This window comes from Globicephala melas, chromosome 8 (assembly GCF_963455315.2).
Source record: "Globicephala melas chromosome 8, mGloMel1.2, whole genome shotgun sequence".
In the NCBI taxonomy this organism is placed as follows: domain Eukaryota; kingdom Metazoa; phylum Chordata; class Mammalia; order Artiodactyla; family Delphinidae; genus Globicephala; species Globicephala melas.
Window position 1 is genome coordinate 32,122,646 of NC_083321.1, and position 21,564 is coordinate 32,144,209.

A 21,564-nucleotide genomic window follows, 5' to 3' on the forward strand; every position below is an offset into this window, starting at 1 on the left:
GGTATGAGGTGATACCTCATTGTAGTTTTGATTTGCATTTCTCTAATAATTAGCTGTGTTGAGCATTTTTCATGTGTCCGTTGGCCATCTGTATGTCTTCTTTGGAGAAATGTCTACTTAGGTCTTCTGCCCATTTTTCAATTGGGATGTTCGTTTGTTTGTTTTTGTTATTGAGTTATATGACTTGTTGGTACACTTTGGAAAATAAGCCCCTGTTGATTGCATCGTTTGCAAATGTTTTCTCCCAGTCAGGAGGTTGTCTTTTTGTTTTGTTTATGATTTCCTTTGCTGTACAAAAGCCTGTAAGTTTGATTAGGTCACATTTGTTTATTTTTACTTTTATTTCTATTGTCTTGGGAGACTGACCTAAGAAAATATTGGTACAATTTATGTCAGAGAATGTTTTGCCTATGTTCTCTTCTAAGAGTTTTATGGTGTCATGTTTTGTATGTAAGTCTTTAAGCCATTTTTGAGTTTATTTTTGCATGTGGTGTGAGGGTGTGTTCTAACTTCATTGATTTACATGCAGCTGTCCAGCTTTCCCAGCACCACTTGTTGAAGAGACTGTCTTTTCTCCTGTATTTTCTTGCCTCCTTTGTAGAAGATTAATTGACTGTAGGTGTGTGGGTTTATTTCTGAGCTCTCTATTCTGTTCCATTGATCCAAATGTCTGTTTTTGTGCCAATGCCATGCTGTTTTGATTACAGTACCTTTGTAGCATTGTCTGAAGTCTGGGAGGGTTATACAGCCTTATTTATAATATCCAAGACATGGAAACAACCTAAGTTTCTAGGTGAATAAAGTATTATATATAGAGGAATATATATGTATATGAATATTATTCAGACATAAAAAAGGAAGGAAATCCTGCCATTTGTGACAACATGGATAAACACTGAGGGGATTATGCTAAGTGAAATAAATCAGGAAAAAAAGACAAATAACGTTATCTCACTTACATATATGAAATCAAACAAAATAAAATAAACCCATAGAAACAGAGCAGATGGGTAGTTGTCGGGGGCATGTGGGGGGATTGGGAAAGTAGGTGAAGGTGGTCAAAGGGTATAAACTTCCAATTATAAGATGGATAAGTTCTGGGAATATAAGGTACACCTTAGTGACTATAGTTAACAATACTGTATTGTATATTTGAAAGTTGCTGAGAGAGTAGATTTTAAATGTTCTCACCACACACACACAAATTAACTGTGTAAGAAGATGGATGTGTTAACTAACCTTATTATGGTTATCATTTCACAATATATAGATATAGAATATCACTACTTTGTGTACCTTAACCTTACATAGTGTAATGTGTCAATTATATTTTAATAAACTGGGAAAGAATTAGAAGTATTATAAAAGCAAGAAAAATACACAGTCTGAGGAGATAAAAAAGCAATAAAGCCAGATTCAGAAATGGCAAATGTTTTGGAAGTATCAGACTGGGAGTTTAAAAATAACTGTGGCTGATATGCTAAGGGCTCTAAGGGGAAAAGTGGACAAAATGCATGAACAAATGGGTAATATAAGCACAAGATGGAAAAAATCTAAGGATCAAATGGAAATGCTAAAAATAAAGCAAAAAAAAAAACACTAACAGAAATGAAGACTGCCTTTGATGAGCTCATCAATATTCTGGACATTGCCCACTGAAAAAATTCAGTGAACTTGAAGACAGGTTGATAGAAAGGTACCAAACAGATGCAAAGATAAAAGGGTTTAAACAATGGACAGAATGTCCAGAATTGTAAAACAATTAGAAAACCTGCAATGTAGAGGTAATGGAAATACTAGAAGGATAAGAAAATAACAGAGGACATATTTGAAGTAAGAATGGTGAGAGTTCCCCAACGGTAATGACAGAACTCAATCACAAATCCTGGAAGATTAGAAAAACAAAATTACATCTAGGCATGTCATCAAACTGCAGAAAACCACAGAGACATATTGAAAGAATCAAAAAGTGAAAACTTAACTACAGAGAAATAAGGATAGGAATTACTTCAGACTTCTACTTAAAAACAATTTAAGCAAGAAAAGATTGAAGTGAAATATTTAGTGTTAAAAAATTGAAATATTATCCAGTAAAATTATCCTTCAAAAGTGAAGAAAAAATAAAGATCTCAGAAAAACAAAAACTGAGGGAATTTGTCACCAGTATACCTGCCTTTCAAGAAAAGTTAAAAGTTCTTCAGACAGGAGGAAATGATATAGTTCAGAAACCCTGATCTACAAAAAGAGAGGAAGAGTGTTCTAGAAGGAATAAGTGGACGTAAAATAATGTTTTTATTTATCTTGTTCTTAACTGATGAAATGAATAACAGTCTGTTCAAAATGACAATAGCAACAATGTATTTGGTAATTACAGCTTATGGTTAAGTGAAATGAATGACAGCAATGTTATAATAGAGGAACTGGAAATACTCTCTATATACTCTCTGTATAAGGTTCTTTCACAACCCATGAAAGATGTGATAAATCCAAAACAGTTACAAATTATGGCAGACATCAATCCAACTATATAAATATTCACTTTAAATATGAAGGGTCTAAATATATCAATAAAAGACAGGGATTGTAAGAGGGGATAAGAGAAGAGCACACAACTAGATGTTGTATATAAGAAATCAACTTTAAATATAAGGACACAGATTGATTAAAAGTTAAGGGACTCAGAAAGATATTCCATGCTAATATTAATCAAAAGAAAGTTGGAGTAGCCATATTAATTTAGGCAAAGCCAACTTCAGACCAAGAAAAATATCAGGGATAAAGAGGGACATTTGTATAATAATACAGGGGCCAATTCTACAAAAAATATAACAGTTCTTAACATGATTGCACCTAACAACAGAATGTCAAGATACATGAGTCAAAAACTGATAGAACGGCAAGGAGAAATAGACCAAACAACTATTACAGATTAAGGCTTCAACACTCTCTGTCAATAGTGGACATATCAAGCAGGGAGAAAACCTCTAAGAATATAGTTGATCTGAACAACACTGCAGATAAAGTGGATCTAATTGACATTTATGGAATACTTCATCAGACAAGAGGGGAATACACATTCTTCTCAAAGTCACATGGAACATTTACCAAGATAGACTGCATTCTGGGCCATAAAATACATTTGAACAAATGTAGAGTATGCCATCAGACTGCAATGGAACTAAACTAGAAATAAATTACAGAAAGACGGCTGATTGCTATATGGAACTCTCTGAGCTATTGCTCAATTACTCTGTAAATCTAAAACTGTACTAAAAAAACTTAATTACTTTTTAAAAGACACCATTAAGAAAATGAAAAGATAAGAAACATATGGAGAGAAATGTTTTCAAATCATATATTTGGTAAAGGATTTATATCCAGAATATATAAGGAATCTTACTACTCAACACTGAGAAGACAAACAACCCAGCAGAGCATGGGGAAACTATTTGAATAGAAATTTCACCAAAGAAAATATGTGACTTGCTAATAAGTATATACAAATATGCTCAAATTATTAACCATTGGGGAATTAACAATTAAGCCTGCATGAACTCTCAATTATTAGTTATTGGCTTTATTCAGGTCCCTATTTTATCTTACTTTTATTATTTAAAAAATTTTCTCATTTAGTAGTTTCTACATTTTTGAATTTCATAGAGCAGAAAAAGACATTTAAAAAAAAAGAAATGGGAATAAATTTGCCAACTATTAATTTTGTCAAGTAAGGGCACTAAAGTAAAAATTTAACTCAACAACTACCGTCTACTTTCTCTCTGTAAAAAACTAAGTAACACTGATTGATCTCTGATTAAAGAAAAAAGTCTTTTATAAAAAACCTGATGTCAATATTTCAAAACACACAAAATATAAATATGGAAAAATGATTGTATTAGGTTATCCAGGGAAACAGAACTAATAGAATATATACATAGATATTTAAGAGGAGATTTTTTTATGGGAATTTGCTCATGTGATTATGGAAGATGAGACATGCCATGATATGCCCTCTGTAAGCTGGAGAACCAGGAAAGCTGGTGGCATAATTCAGTCCAAATCCAAAGGGCTGCGAATCAGGGGAGCTGATGGTGTAACTCCCAACCCAAGGCCAAAGGCCTGAGAACGGGGGTGGGTGGCCTGCTGGTGTTAAGTCCCGGAGTTGGAAGGCCCCAGAAGCAAGAGTTCTGATATCTGAGGGCAGAAGAAGGTATACATCCCAGCTCAAAGAGAGAGAGAATTTGTACTTCCTCAATCTTTTCATTCTATTTGGGCCTTCATGGGATTAGATGACGCCTGCCATATTTATGAGGGAAGATCTTTTCTTAGTCAACTGATTCAAATGCTAATCTCTTCTGGAAACACCCTGTCAGACATACTCAGAAAAAATGTTTTACCAGCTCTCTGGGCATCCCTTAGCTCAGTCATTTTGACACATGAAGTTAATCATCACAAATCTACCTCTTATCAACTTGGCACATTTATGCATCTTTTAACCATACTCAATCTCCAAATAAAGACGATAAGACTATACTTCTGCCTAACATGATAAAACTATCCTTCCTACAACAGAAAATGCACCAACCCCTTTATCAGAAGAGGAGGTAAATTTACTTTGTTTTTTCTTTATGAAATTATGTTTTGATATCTTATTTGGATACTCGATTAAAGCAACCCAAACTGGAGCTTGAGTCTCCAGTTCGTTAGAGTCAAGTTGAAGCTATTTTCACATTGCTGTATTGAAATGGAAGCAATGCATTTCATGCTATTTAACACAAATCAGAATATTTTGGGTGAATTTAGACAAGCTGAGTAACAGCAGTTCTCATAGATCCAAAGATCCTCCCACATTTTCCTGTAAGGTGGAGGAAGTCATCAGAATTATTCTCTTATTATTGGGGAATGCTAGAAAGGAACTATAGAGCTCTCCATGCTTAAGGTTAATTACACTCTGAGAACTATAGCTTGGGGAGATAATGGTCCACTAGCTCTCTCAAGGGAAGGCTTAGTTATGGATAAAATCACACATCAGCTTCCTGATCAATTTCACAGTCCTACATCAGTGCTTCTCTTATATATGGTTGCACAATAAACAAAGGGTTCTGGGATGGACCCCCCTCTACCTACTAGCAAAAGTCACATCATACTACCATTACAGAGCCTTATTTAGGCATTGATGTCTTTAAATGCAAATATAACAGAGTCTGAGAAGCAGAAACTCTATTACTAAACAACACTCTAAAGGGATTATATCTTATCTAAACCAATGTTTTTCAAATTAAGAATCACCTGGGTTGGGAAGAGTGTTGTCAAATCCACGTTAAAAAATGTTTACCCTTAGTCCTATTTATTTAGAACTTACTGAAGAATTTCTCAAAATCTTAATTTTTAAAAGCTCCTCACATGATTTTAATAAACGTGTACATATGAAACACATTTTTTAGTAAAACTGGCCTGCATATTAGAATCACCTGGAGAAGTTAAAAAATAAATACAACTACTGTCTAGACTCCACATACCAAGATGCTGAGTCAATTTTTTTTTTTAAATTTATTTTTATTGGATTATAGTTGCTTTACAATGTTGTGTTAGTTTCTGCTGTACAGCAAAGTGAATCAGCTATACGTATACATATATCCTCTCTTTTTTGGATTTCCTTCCCATTCAGGTCAGCACAGAGCACTGAGTATAGAGTTCCCTGGGCTATATGGTAGGTTCTCAATAGTTCTCTATTTTATACATAGTATTAATAGTTTATATATGTCAACCCCAATCTCCCAATTCATCCCAACCCCCTTCCCCCCTTGGTAACCATACGTTTGTTCTCTACTTCTGTGTCTCTATTTCTGCTTTGCAAATAAGATCATCTTTATCATTTTTCTACATTCTACATATGTGTGTTAACATGCGATATTTGTTTTTCTCTTTCTAACTTAACTTCACTCTGTATGACATTCTCTAGGTCCATCCACGTCTCTACAAAGAACCTAATTTCGTTCCTTTTTATGGCTGAGTAATATTCCACTGTATATATGTACCACATTTTCCTTATCTGTTCCTCTCCTGATGGACATTTAAGTTGCTTCCATGTCCTGGCTATTGTAAACAGTGCTGCAATGAACACTGAGGTGCATGTGTCTTTTTGAATTATGGTTTTCTCTGGCTATATGCCCAGTAGTGGGATTGCTGGGTCATATGGTAGTTCTATTTTTAGTTTTTTTTTTAGAAGATGTTGTGGGTAGGAGATTATTAATTAATTAATTTATTTTTGCTGTGTTGCGTCTTCATTTCTGTGCGAGGGCTTTCTCTAGTTGTGGCAAGTGGGGGCCACTCTTCATCGCGGTGTGTGGGCCTCTCACTATCGCGGCCTCTCTTGTTGTGGAGCACAGGCTCCAGACACGCAGGCTCAGTAGTTGTGGCTCACGGGCCTAGTTGCTCCGCGGCATGTGGGATCTTCCCGGACTAGGGCTCAAACCCATGTACCCTGCATTAGCAGGCGGATTCTCAACCACTGCACCACCAGGGAAGCCCTATTTTTAGTTTTTTAAGGAACCTTTGTACTGTTCTCTATAGTGGCTGTATCAATTTACATTCCCACCAACAGTGCAAGAGGGTTCCTTTTTCTCCACACCCTCTCCAGCATTTACTGTTTGTAGATTTTTTGATGATGGCCATTCTAACCAGTGTGAGGTGATACCTCATTGTAGTTTCGATTTGCATTTCTCTAATTAGTGATGTTGGCATCCTTTCATGTGTTTGTTGGCAATCTGTATATCTTCTTTGGAGAAATGTCTATTTAGGTCTTCTGCCCATTTTTTGATTGGGTCATTTGTTTTTTTGATGTTGAGCTACATGAGCTGTTTGTATATTTTGGAGATTAATCCTTTGTCAGTTGCTTCGTTTGCAAATATTTTCTCCCATTCTGAGGGTTGTCTTTTCCTCTTGTTTATGGTTTCCTTTGCTGTGCAAAGGCTTTTAAGTTTAATTAGGTTCCATTTGTTTATTTTTGTTTTTATTTTCATTTCTCTAGGAGGAGGGTCAAAAAAGATCTTGCTGTGATTTATGTCAAGGAGTGTTCTATGTTTTCCTCTAAGAGTTTTATAGTGTCTGGTCTTACATTTAGGTCTTTAATCCATTTTTAGTTTATTTTTGTGTGTGGTGTTAGGGAGTGTTCTAATTTCTTCCTTTTTGAGTCAGTTTTTCTGAGATTGGTCCTGGTCATCAGTATTTTATAAAAACCCTCCATGTGATACTACAGTGAGGACAGGGATAACAACTACTGATGTAGAATTGGAAAACTGATGTTCACAGCAACCTCATTAATTCCTACTGCTTACACCTGGTTTATCTCATTCACTTATATTACTCTCTTGGCCTTTAAATGTAACTGAGTCTGCAGGCTATAAATACTGAGCACTCTCTGCACTAGAAAGTGTAGCTGCTTGGAAGTAGAGATTTCAAAGACTAAAATCTAGGGAACTGAAATCAGGTTAGAGAGAGAGTGTTCATGCTGGTACAGGTGGAAGCTACTTTTTGAAGGGACCCAGATTGGGGCCTCCACCAAGGTAGTAGATGCTTATGGGACTTACTGAAGGGAGAGGAGCAGCTAGTGACAAGGAAGGACAACAAAAGTCGAAAGAGAGTGGAACAAACAAACAACAAAAAAAGAATTTATGCTTCTATCTTTTTTTGCGATACGCGGGCCTCTCACTGTTGTGGCCTCTCCCGTTGTGGAGCACAGGCTCCGGACGCGCAGGTTCAGCGGCCATGGCTCACGGGCCCAGCCGCTCCACGGCATGTGGGATCTTCCCAGACCGGGGCACGAACCCGTGTCCCTTGCATCGGCAGGCATACTCTTAACCACTGTGCCACCAGGGAAGCCCTATGCCTCTCTCTTGACAAGAAAAGTAGACCAAAATATTGCTTTGGGAAATCTTAGCAAAACGTATAGAACTTTTCAGGTTTGCCTTCAGTGGGACTATTTTGTTTGTTTGTTAAGTTTGATGAAGTCCTGGTTCTTTGTCCTTTCATATGTTTTGGCCACCTCATGGCGTGAATGATTTGCTCAAGGCACTGATACACCAGTAAGGGCAGGAAAAAAGCAACTGAATTCCTCCTAATCCAAGGGCTCAAAGCAGGACATTGAAGGATCAAGCCTGAGCATTACCCGTAAGGGTGCAGGCCAGAAGCTTCCAAAATTCTTCTTTATTTTTAATATTTTAAAATTGAGATATAATTGACATGTAACATTGTATTAGTTTTAGGTATACAACGTAATGATTTGATATACGTATATACTGCAAAATGATTTTTTGGTAGTTTTAGGAAAGTATATCAAGAAACAAGGGCACTCTCCTTAAAATTAACCCAATGGTCTTATCATTTAACTGGACATAAACATTTGAAAATCTTAACTATATCCCTAATTCAAACCAAACTCCTTAGCTTGGGAATCCAGTGCCCCTCCCACTTAAGTCCCAAATTATCTTCTTAGGCAACATCCCACCATTTTCTGTATGCTACTCTCTCCTCATATTATTCAGATTTTTTTTCTTTTTTTTTTTTTGCGGTACATGGGCCTCTCACTGTTGTGGTCTCTCCCGTTGCAGAGCACAGGCTCCGGACGCGCAGGCCCAGCGGCCATGGCTCATGGGCCCAGCCGCTCCGCGGCATGTGGGATCCTCCCGGACCAGGGCACGAACCCGCGTCCCCTGCACCAGCAGGTGGACTCTCAACCACTGAGCCACCAGGGAAGCCCCCTCTATTTAGATGTTTTCTTGTCTCTGCACATTCACTCACACTGTCAGAGACCTATCTGTTCTTCAAACAACAGCAAAAATGTTCCTTCCTGCCCCAAACCTTCTTGACTTCTTCCTTCCTTGGAAGTAAATTGCAGAATATTTTATTTCTACTTGTCACTAACCTTATATTCTAAATTGTATGGTTTTGGAACATGTTTCAATATACAAAGATGTGAAGGCCAAATTGTTGAGAAATTTATATTTCTAAATTTACTTTGGCAGTCAATAGAGGAAAAAGAGATAGACTTGTTTAACGTATGTTTCTATTCTGCCTTATTTCCTTTGCTGTCACCTGATATCTTTTCCCTCATGAAGAGTTTCAGCAGATACTTTCCATTTTGTCAACTAGATTGAAGCCTAGCTTTGAATCTATTAAATACAGCTGTTGTCATTTGCTGTTCCTCAAGCCCAGACATGATAGATCTGTTATCACGTCAAAGTTCCAGAACTAAAATTTCATTTCACTTATTACAAGTGAAAGCACAGAGTACAAGTTCCATATTTCCTATTGTCATTTGAAGGGTAAAAATCTCCCTTCCTCTAATGTAATGTCTCTATAATGCAAGGTTGATTTGCTTTTTGGGAAGAATATTATTGAATCACATTCTTTGTTTGGAATTCTGTTTGTTTGTGTTTGTTTTTAATATTTTAATAGCTTTCTGTCATGTGATTGTGGGAATGACCCCCTTACCCCTCTAGCAATTCAAGTTCATAGTACCCCTAATTGTCTGATTACATTTCCTAGTGGAACACCTACATGATTCATATCTATCTGCATTTCAAATTTAAAAGTACACTGTTTAGATAGTAGATATTACATATAAATAGAAAGTTTCATGGTGGCATAAACTAGGGTTGTTAAAACGCTTATGTCCTTGTTTTCATGTTGAATGTTTTTAAAAACATTTTAAATAAATCTTACAATTTGAGTATCGCATTCAGGGGTACTCAGATATTCTTCCTTTGTAGTCTCAACTTGAGAGCTCTCATGGGCTTCAGAAGTGGTTTGTTGATCCTTGAGAGAGAAAGAGAGAGAACATTTAAAAAAGAGAGAAATAGATTCAACAGAGAGATCCTAGGACTATTGTAAAACATGATACAATGGCAACATCACACTCAAAGAAAAAGAATAAAATGAAAATTTATATATATCAGAGACCTTAAACACTGCACCTTAAATATTAACTGTGAAATTAAATAATTTCTATTCAATTTTATATTAGTGCTGTCCAATGGGATTATTTTCCCACTGGAAATATTTATTTCTTGCATAATAAGCTTTTATTTTAAGGATCCTGGTTCCTCAAAAACACAGGAATCCTATCGTTTCTCTTTATTTTAAACCCCAGTATATCTGGGAAATAATAAGCACACATCTTGTTTTTTTAATAGGAAATAAGATGTTTTCTAACATCTCACTGTAATTTACAAAAGAGAATTATATTCACTCCAATGCTTCACTAACCAAGTACTGTTTTATATCTCCAGAAACCCTAAATATTATTATAAATTTCTCTGTGCTACTTTCTACACAGAAATGCCAATGCACACGATCCAAGTTAGGTCTTTGGAACCTTCATTCTTGAAATTAAATACTGACTAGATTAAAAAGAGGCCTTAAATAGGTACATTAGTTCCAGTAGGGTGACTTGTCCAAGTTGTTTCCACAATGAGACACTTCTTATGGTTCACATTCCCAGTCTTCTGAAGCACCCTCTGGTTCTGCCCATTCCCAGCATTGTTACTTCTGTCTTCTCCTGGATAGTATGAGCTCCTGATGTTCTATCATTAAAGCTCCTTCATTTAATTTGGTAAGGGTCAATGTTGATAGCTTGTAATCACAGAGACTTGAATGATACTGGGAGTCAATCAATAAAATAAAACTGACAGGGCTTCCTTGGTGGCACAGTGGTTGAAGGTCCACCTGCCAATGCAGGGGACGCGGGTTCGTGTCCTGGTCCAGGAGGATCCCGCATGCAGCGGAGTGGCTAGGCCCGTGAGCCATGGCCGCTGGGCCTGCGCGTCTGGAGCCTGTGCTCCACAACGGGAGAGGCCACAACAGTGAGAGAGGCCCGCGTACCACAAAAAAATAAAAATAAAAAAATAAAACTGACAGTACAAAATAAGGGCTGAGATAGAGGTTTGCCATTGAAACCAACAGGAGGGAAACCTAACCCAGCTAGGTAAGCTGTAAAAAATAACACCAGGTTCACCAATGATGGAGATTACATTTTAGAGTAGGTATTCAATATTTTCCTTAAAATATAAATATGCCCATATTGATAAATGTTAATGTGTGCTTAATTATATTTTCTTATGCAAATATTGTGTATTTATGAAAATGCTCCCAGATTTTGGTGGTGAGACTTAGGTAAGAAATATGTGCAGAATAAAAGGTTTTATCTGTTTATCTATCATCTATCTGTCTGTCTATCTATCTATCTGTCTGTCTATCTATCTATCTATCTATCTATCATCTATCTATTTTTGTAGGCCTTTGCTATTTTGGACAAAATATAAAAGGGACTTCATTTACAATTAAGTTCAGAAAGAGCAGGGGGAAAAGAATGACAGTGCAACTTTACTCCTCCATAAGTTTCCCAAAGGCTACCCTAGTGCTCATATATTAAAAAACTGGGGTGCCTGGTTTGTCAATTTCTACATCTATTTATGAAAGTTATCTCAACTCTGCTTCAGGAAAAAAAATTACATATATTAATTACTTTTAACAACTGGAGGAAATTATACATCACTTCACCAATGTGAGCAACAATGCATGAAAAGTTAAATTACTTTAAATACAAAACCTTAGTATTTAATTGCAGAACTGCTTGCATTAAGCGTAATACATGCAATCCTTAATGTAGGCATTTGCTATCAGTGAAATGGCTCCTTTTATTTTATTTTATTTTTTATTTATTTATTTTTGGCTGCGTTGGGTCTTCATTGCTGGGTGTGGGCTTTCGCTAGTTGTGGCGAGCGGGGGCTACTCTTCCTTGCAGTGTGCGGGCTTCGCCTTGCGGTGGCTTCTCTTGCTGCTGAGCACAGGATCCAAGCACACGGGCTTCAGCAGTTGTGACTCTCGGGTTCTAGAGAAAAGGCTCAGTAGTTGTGGCACATGGGCTTAGCTGCTCTATGGCATGTGGGATCTTCTCAGATCAGGATTTGAACCCGTGTCCCCTGCATTGGCAGGTGGATTGTTAACCACTGCGCCACCAGGGAAGCCCCAATGGCTCCTTTTAGAAAGAAGCCTTATTGAGTCTGATGAATTAACAAAGAATGGGAACTGATTTTGGGAACGATAATATTTTGGAGTTAAAGAAATGTGAATTCTGGTTCTGGATTAGCACATAAATAAATAAGAGCCTTAGACAACGTATACAATTTTGAAGGGCCTCAGTTTTCTGCTGCCCTGCTAAATTAGGTCAAGAACACCTAAATTGCAGTATGTTTTTTGTTGTTTTTTTTTATTTGTTTGTTTGTTGTTTAGGTAAAGGTAAAACGGAGAGAGTTCTAAAACAAAATGTGGTTTGTGAGAATTAAAAATAGTACATGAACATGCTTCAAGGAGAAACTTTCAAAAGTGGAAAAATAAGTTATGTCAAGTAGTTGATGGATTTGACCTCCAGATTGAGGAGTTTAGACTCTATCCACTAAGGAACGGAGAATTTAGGTGGTATATAAACAATAATACTTAACACCTTGACAACCTTAGACAGAATTACTTATAGGGTTGGTGCTTGTTAACTTCAGTCATTGCCACACAATTCAGTTAACTTTGTGTACATACATACACACACATTTTTATGTACTATAAAATAACACCTATGGAGATTGAGAAGAAAAAGTTTTCATGGGTATTTCTAAACTTAATTTCTAAATAACACAGTTGGTAATGAATTATGAAGTAAATGTAATGTAAATAATAGCAAATGTTGTTTATTCAAGAGAATTATTCTAAATTAATCATGAGAAATAGAATAGTGTTTCCAAAGTGTTTTGAATATGAATACTGCTCTACTAAACTGAATTACTGATTACTTGACAAGTAATAAATGTCTATTAATATTTCAAAATGACACAAATCTTTGTTTATATCAGAAAGAATCATTTAACAATAATTTATTTTCTGAATAATTTCCAAAGAATAATCAGTAAATATGTTGCTTATGCCCTGTGGTATTGCTGACAACTTTCAAATCCTAGAATAAGTCAGGAACCTGGTTATCACATATATGGATGTATGTGGCCCATATGCACAAGGAGGACAATTTGAAAATGGGTTGGAAGAGTGCATGGATATGGTATGATTAAAATTTGGAAAAAGGAAGTTAATTTAGGTGGGAGTAAATGAGTAAAGTGACCCTTCAAAAGGGTCTGGAGCCTTGATCACATGCTTGCTGCAGTTCACAGATGGCTGCTAACACAGGTGGAAGCTACAAATACCCTCAAACCTTATGAGGCTATAAATATTATTCTACAAAACCACATTCCAAGATGTGAAACTCTGAAGTCATTTTTAAGAAGGTAAAGTATGTGACACCAAATATACCATTCTGCTCACATTTCTTCCTCTGACAGTAGCCTCAAGAAACCTCAGAAATCAGGCCTCCTTAATGTCAGCTTCAAAGGTACGCCTGATAAAACTTTAAGCTCAATAACTTGTTGGGTAATCATTTGCTCCACAGTCATTTATCACCTACTCTATCGGTTAGTGGAAGGCCTGAATGAGGAAGGAAGGAGGACATAAAAATGAACAAAGAGGATCTCTGTCTTTACAGCATCTATTATTATGGTGGAGTATAAAACAGATTTTTATCTAAATGTCACTTGTATGTTGAAAAAAATGGAAAAATTCAGAAATAAGGAGATACATGGATCAACTGCAGTATATATCTACAAGGAAATAATGTATAAAATAATTCAAATGAATTTTGCAATGAATTTTAAAGAAATGCATTACATCACTCATAAAATGTTAACCAACTGTGTCACCTTCCCTGAACAAATTAATATCTCTGTTCTTCAGTTTATTCATATGAAAAATGAGGCTAATCCTGTATGATGGTGGATCCATGTCATGATACAACTTTCAGAACAAATAGAATTTATAATACCAAGACTAAACCCTAATGAACACTGCGGACTTTGGGTGATTAAGATGTATTAATGTAGGTTCATCAGCTGTAACAAATGCACCACTCTGGTGAGGGATGTTAATAATGGAGGAGGCTGTGGGTGTTAGGAGAGGGGATATGTGGGGACTTATACTTTCTGCTTAAATTTGCTGTGAACCTAAAACTGCTCTGAAAAACAAAGTCTATTTAAAATCAAAAAAAAAAAAAATTATAGTATTGAATTATAACCTAAAATCTAAAATAAATACCCACGAGTCCATGCTGATATAAATAAATGATTGAATCAATAAATAGAAGGACAAATAAATAGAAAGGACAAATATTTTATTACAGAAGAATTCTCAGTAACATATTAGACACTCTCCTCTTCAGTAGGTGGAGAATAGGCTTCCCTTGAGAATAGGCTGAAATTAGTGATTCACTTCCAAAGAATAAGGTATGGAAAAGGACAAATACTAGCATTGTGGAGAAATCTGGCAGGCACCATCTTAACCAAGTGATGAGGGTTAACATCACCAATAATGTCATATATCCCTGGTATGATGATAAGAACACCGTGCCTCTGTGGTATTATTCACAAAAATCCATAACCCCCGTCTAAGTACAAAAACACATCAGACAGACACACACTGGGGGACATTCTATAAAATATCTGACCACTAGTCCTCAAAAGTGTCAAGGACATGAAATACAAGGAATGAAAAGCTGTCAGACAAGAGGAGACTGAGACATGATGACTGAATGCAATGTGTTGCCCTGAATTGGATCCTGAAACAGAACAAGACGTTAGTAGAAAAGCTGGTGAAACCCAAGTTAGGTCTGTAGTTTGGTAACAGTATTATACCATTGCCAGTTTCTTAGTTTTGATAAATACGTCACAGCTATGTTTAGATGTTAACATTAAGGGATGTAAAGGATATACAGGAACTCTCTGCACTATTTTCTTAATGTTTTTCTAAGTTTATAGTTATTTCAAAAGAAAAAAAATATTTTAATGAGGATAATAAAAAGTCTTCCTTCTAGAGACCTGTGAGGATTAAATAAGTTCATATGGGTATAGCACAACTCAATAAAAATGCCAGCTACTATTAGTATTATTACTATTAACATTATGTGCTAAAATTGTCCATGACAAATATGCATTAATTTCATAATAAAATAATATATTATTATGAATGATTATTGTTGGGTGACCTTATGTCTATGAGCATATAAATACGCCAAAGTATTGATACCATACATATGTTCAAAATAGGAGTTTATCTCAAAGCACAAGCAAATGGCTAAAAGTGAAAGAAAATAAAAACCTAGGAAATCAGGCATAGTCTTATTGAATGTTTTTTCACATATTTTAAATTGGAAAATTAAAACATTTTATCTATTTTGTGCCAAAGAAATATTAAGCATGTGGAGAAGCTAGAGGAGGTCCGTTTTGAACATCGTGGCAGTAAAAACTTAATGAAACTAAGGTCATGTTTCTGATTGTCTCAGTAGTGACGTAATACATGTTGGAATTTTACTGGGCCGTTGCTGGCCTTCAGCAGCATCAGCAGGAGGGATGAGGAAGAAGTGGGGGCTGACACTTCAGGGAGATACAGGGGCACCTTCTCAGTTGTGAAGAATGGCTCTAGGGCTTCCCTGGTGGCGCAGTGGTTGAGAGTCCGCCTGCCGATGAGGGGGACACGGGTTCGTGCCCTGGTCTGGGAAGATCCCACATGCCGCGGAGCGGCTGGGCCTGTGAGCCATGGCCGTTGAGCCTGCGCATCCGGAGCCTGTGCTCCACAACAGGAGAGGCCGCAACAGTGAGAGGCCCGTGTACCGCAAAAAAAAAAAAAAAAAAGAATAGCTCTAGATGGGGGTCCAATGTTTATAATGTCAGATTTGTGTGACAATTTTAGGCATAGCTGGGTAACTCTGTGGGGAGGTTGGTAGGAAGGGGTTTACATCAGTCAGATGAAACAGTATTACTGGGAGCAGGTAATAATGAAAGTACCATTATCATTACACAGTCTTATTCAGGTCAGGGACTCAAGGAGACGTAGGGAATAGGAGGATATTGTTTTTTGCCTAAGTGAGAGACCTGGGAAACGTCCATCAGGATTTCTTAAATGCTCAGCAAAGCAGGTTGGCATTCATGGAAGGATCCCGATTCTAGTATTAATGGGAAACTGAATTCCTAATCTATGAAAATAAGGTGAATACCGGTTTTAGAAATGGTCAATTTTGTAGAGAGGGAGTAGGGAATGTTGCCCCTTGTGTCTTTATAAAAGCAACCAGGGAATGTCTCTGTTATCTACATCCATTGATACCATGGTGCCACAGGTGATATAGAGAATTCTCCTACATATGTTTTACCTGTATCAGGAATGATTCTGGAATAGATTAGAATCCAGTAGTAAATTTAGCCATGGAGAATGAGCAGTGGCAAAAGTAAAGGTTCCCAGGGATTCAGTGGACTCACTAGCCGCATTCTGTATTTTAATCAAGGTCTGGACAATAAGTATAAGGTTATTTTTTTTAAAAAAATTAAAAACTGTTTTGTAAAAACAAAAACAAAAACTATTTGGTGTGTCTCAGATAACTTAAATATGGCAGTTGTATCACCATCCATGAAAAGGACATTCATAGGCATTCACGGCTTTTATGGTTTTTTTTTGTTTTTTTTTTTTTTGCGGTACGCGGGCCTCTCACTGTTGTGGCCTCTCCCGTTGCGGAGCACAGGCTCCGGACACGCAGGCCCAGCGGCCATGGCTCACGGGCCCAGCCGCTCCGCGGCATGTGGGATCTTCCAGGACCGGGGCACGAACCAGCGTCCCCTGCATCGGCAGGCGGACTCTCAACCACTGCGCCACCAGGGAAGCCCTTATGTTTTATTTAAAAATAAAATTAGAATATCTTAAAAAGTCTATTGGAAACTAAATGACTGGAACCCCATGCTCACTTTTCAATTGATTCTAGTGTAACCTCAAATGGGATAACTAAGAAAAGTAGGAGGATGAATTAAGGCAAAGCTGTTTCCATCATGGGTACTGAAATTCATGGCATACTCATGACTAATGATGAAATATGAAAAGCACATGTGTCTAACATGAAAATTCACAGCCACTGCTGTCATTAAAATGAATATGTTTACTCTCCATGATAGAATTATTTTATGGATGTGAACAGCCTTAGAGACAGATATAGTTGCTCATGAACACATTGTAATTTGGCTAATGTGGGATCATTCTCTCCCAGATTCTTCATTTATTAATTTATTCATTTGTTTGTTCATTCATCTAACATTTGCTATTAGTCACAATGTATTATGATGAGCATTAGAGGAACTCTAATAATGAAGATATGCCCCAGCACCCCCTTAGGAGTTTGCTGTTCTGAATTAAAACATCAACCATTATGTGACATTTAGTGGCATCATTAGTAAATTTCCAGAAGCATCAGTGATTTTAATTTTTTTTATATAATGGAAATATAGGCTCAGCTGATAATCTCTTACCTACCATAAGAAGCTAACACTAACTGAGCACTTGTGAGTGTGCTGTACATGAATTACCATATATCATATAAGAGGTTAGTATCCAAAATAAAGACCTCAGACAACTCAGTAGCAAGAAAACCCAACAATTCAATACAAAAAAAAAATGTTCAGAGATTCAAAACAGACATTCCTCCAAAGAAGACATACTGATGGGCAACAGGCACACGAGAAGATGTTCAGCATAACTATAAGGGAAATGCAAATCAAAACCACGATAAGACATCACCTCACAAGTATTAGAAAGGCTATTAACAAAAAGCCAAGGCATGTTGGAGAGCACATGGGCAAAAGGGAACCCTCATACACTGTTGGTGGGAATATAAAGTGGTGCAGCCATTATGAAAATGGTATGGAAATTCCTCAAAATATTAAGAGTAGAACTATCATATGTTGCAGTGATTCCACTTTTGGCTATTAATCCAAAAAAAATTTAAAACCCCACTAATTTGAAAAGATATATAGATATATACACCCCTATATTTGTTAACAGCATTATTTATTTATAATAGACAAGATATGGAAACTACCTAAGTGACCACTGACAGATGAATTGATAAAGAAAATGTGGTACATGTATAGTGGAATTTTATTTGGCCATAAGAAACAAATAAACTCTTGCCATTTGAAACAACATGGATGGACCTTGAGGACAATATACTAAGTGAAATAAGTCAGACAAAGAAAGAAAAATACCACATGATCTCTCTTATATGTGGAGTCTAAAAACAAAGAAGCAAACAAAATAAAAACAAACACGCTTATAGATACAGAGAACAGACTGGTGGTTGCCAGTGGAAGGGGGTGGGATAGGAGAACTGGGTATAGGAAGTTAATTGCAAGGTAACAAATGGTAACTAGATTTATGGTACTGATCACTTTGTAGTATATACACTACATACACTATATACAAAGTATTATGTTTACACCTGAAACTAATATGTTATATACTAATTTTACCTCAATTAACTAAAAGCAAACCAAAAAACCTCTGTTGCCAATGACCTAGTTTTGAGACCTAAGGTGGGTTACTAGCCTCCATGAGCCTTAGTTTTCTCACTTATAACACCAGAATGCTGTACCACCTCACAATGTTCATCTTTACTTTAACTGAGAAAACTTATGCAAAGCCCTTAGCAGTAAGTCAGTCACAGAATGAGTGCTCTATAAACTTTGTGTTGTGGTAACATAAGAAGCAGTGCATATTTAAATGTTCATCCATTTTTGTTAGCATATCTCTAAGATTCTAAGTCGTATGTTTTGAGAGAGCGGTTTGGTGCAGTAGACTTGGCATAAGAAACCTGGGTTCATGTTTAAGATCCTTTTTAAGTAAAATGGTTATAGTAAGATCTGCTCTACATATTGTGATGATCTAATAAAACATCTTATGGCAATAGCCATAAAAAACTTGCAAATTAAATTTCTCACTATCATCATTATTATTATTGAACAATTGGAAACATAAATTGGAATCCATGCAATAGCCTACAAAAGGGAAAAGTTTGCTCTTAGAGTATAATTGATGTGAATATCTTCCTAGGTTAGGTAGCTGCAAACACTCAGGAAATAGTCTTGCTTTCATAAAGAGGAGACCAAAGAGGGCCATAGATGCCATGGAAAAGCCTAACATCAGCACTCCAGGGGACTCAAAAACACTGTCTATGATCTCGCGAAATCCTGAATATCAATATGTTTCATACAGTAATGAAAAGCAAGGCTCCTACTTCTAATTTTCTTTGAAACATGTAAATCTAATTCACAGTGCACTGAGGGTAGATCAAGATGAAAAATAATTCTCTGCTCTTTCGTCAGTTCTGGCACGAATAATATAATCACTTTTAGCAAATATAAAGACAGTATGTTTCCTGTTGCTTTTGGAAATTCTTTTGTGGGAATTCTTTTGATGAATGCTCAAATTATTTTCTGATTGTCAAACTCCATGTGGAATTGTGTGATAGACACTTCTGCAGACATGGACAACAACAATATCTTTTTATACCAAATAAGTATGAAAATAATAATATTTAGCTTATTCTTATAACAAGCTTTTGAAGAAAATGGTATAATTATTCCCATGTTACTGGTGACAAGTTGGTCTAAAAAGTTGCATCTGTTACACAGCTGATTAGTGGCAGAGTACAAATTCAAATCCAGGCAGTTTGCCTTTAATGTCTTTGTTCTTAAACACTAGATATACTACTTGCTATAAATTCAGCATTTAAGTTTATTAGGCTCATTGCTTTATAATGTTAGCTCTGTTTCACAAAAGACTAATCATAGTCTTTGGTTCAATTTCTCAACATCTCACAAATAATTGGCAAAAGCCAGGATTTACAATTGGCCTGTTGAATTCCAAATTCTGTGCATTGGTCTATTGAATTCCAAATTCTGTGCTCTCACACACATGATTCTTGGCACTGGGTATCTGACATTTAGCCACAGATTGCAACACAGGTTTCCAGGACAGTGATGTTAAAGAGAGAAGCTAGCAAATTCAGGGTGCCCACCTAACAGAGCTTGTTAGTGCCTGAAAAGGACCATTGGAAAGAAGCATAAGCCTGCCTCTGAAAAAGCTTGTTTAGCTTCTCTCTACATGCACTATGATGCTATTTAGACAGAACAGATTAGAATGTAACCCTAGTTAGCTTTAGCACACTGGAAATTAGTAAATTCTAGGTGAGTTTAATCCTATAGTAAATTAAATTGACTTGAATACACATAAATTTACTACCCTTCTTTAGAGTTTATTTTTAATTTTACTCTATCATTTTCAGTATAATGATTACTTTTATTTTGCTATATTTTGTTTAAAGCAGCACTTTGTTTCATTGGCTCTCCTGTTTTCTAACTTCATCTCTCTTAAGGAAGTCCTCCTCTGCCCACCAAGACTGGAAAACATTGCAGGACACTCACAGGAGTGTTACAGAGGGAATTTAGAAATTGGAGCTAGCGTGCACGTGAGAGGAGGCGGATAAGGTTTTCCAAGGCATTTGGGACAAAAGCCTTCTCCAGAGTCAGTAAGGACCTAATTTTCACTGGTAAACTGCAGGCCATGGGGTATATCACCGTTTTTGAACTCCCCTCCATAAATCAAAATTTATCCACACCTTCATTCATCGTCACCAACTTATGTCCCCACTCAGAAGTTGGTATGTCCCTACTCCTCTCCATGTCCAACTCTTCACCTTGTGATCATATTTATACTCCTTGATGCTTCTTCTGGAATTTTAAATCCTTATTACATATCTCTAACTTTTGTCTTCATTACCTTTTTTCATTCTTCCCTTTCTCTCTTACTAAAAAAGTACACAATGCCTTGTCATCCTACTAAGGAGCCCCCCATCCATTTGTCCACTCTCCTCTTCTTCTCAGCTAAGTTCCTTAACAAAATCATCTAGTCTTCCCATCTTCACTTCTTCACAAATTCCTTCAAATTTCATGTCCTTCGCATTTCTCAAATCCACCCCTACCTCCTTTCCCACTGCTACTGTCTCATGGCTCTTACCAAGAATATTATTCTCCCAATAATTTTGTTTGCTTCTATTAGCTTGTCCTCCTAATCTTTCTCTCTGTTACTACTGGAATTATCTTCTTAAAATTGTAACCTCATCAGGTTTCCCTTGTTAAAAATCTTCTAGTAGATTCCCAGTTACTGAAAGATATATAATTAAATGAATGAATAACTTCCAGAGAGGAAAAAAGTATTGTCAACAAAATGATCATAGCAAGTTGATTAAATTCCATATAGATGTCCTTTTCTTCTGCAAGAGTTATAAGGAAATATCTCTTATAGATAGTTTTTCTTTTTTTTTTTTAGGATTAAGGTTTTAGTGCATCTAAGGAGACAAAAGAAAGGTTAGATGAGAATATCTAGTGTTAAAGAAAAACTGTCCCTTGGATTGATAATCAGTGGAGGGGATACTGGGATCTGTCTTACTTATGAACAGCCAACTGGTGATGAGTTGTTGGGTTGAAGGCACCACGAAAGTCATTACTATTTGATGAGCATTCAAGAAATTGTAATGAAAATATAGGAAAAGAAAATGGAACAAGTCATCCGTTGGTTCTTCTACCATTTCTGCCGTGGAACCCA

General features: G+C 36.5%; 1 protein-coding gene across 4 annotated transcripts in view; it reads right to left on the reverse strand.

The window, feature by feature from the left end:
- Window positions 1–21,564, reverse strand: part of LUZP2 (leucine zipper protein 2) — a 445,406-nt gene that overhangs the window by 9,527 nt on the left and 414,315 nt on the right. For all 4 annotated transcript variants that reach the window (XM_060303405.1, XM_030864854.2, XM_060303404.1 and 1 more), the window contains one exon: window positions 9,721–9,813. In XM_060303405.1, coding sequence (XP_060159388.1) covers window positions 9,721–9,813 — 93 coding nt within the window. The remainder of the gene's footprint in view (window positions 1–9,720; window positions 9,814–21,564) is intronic.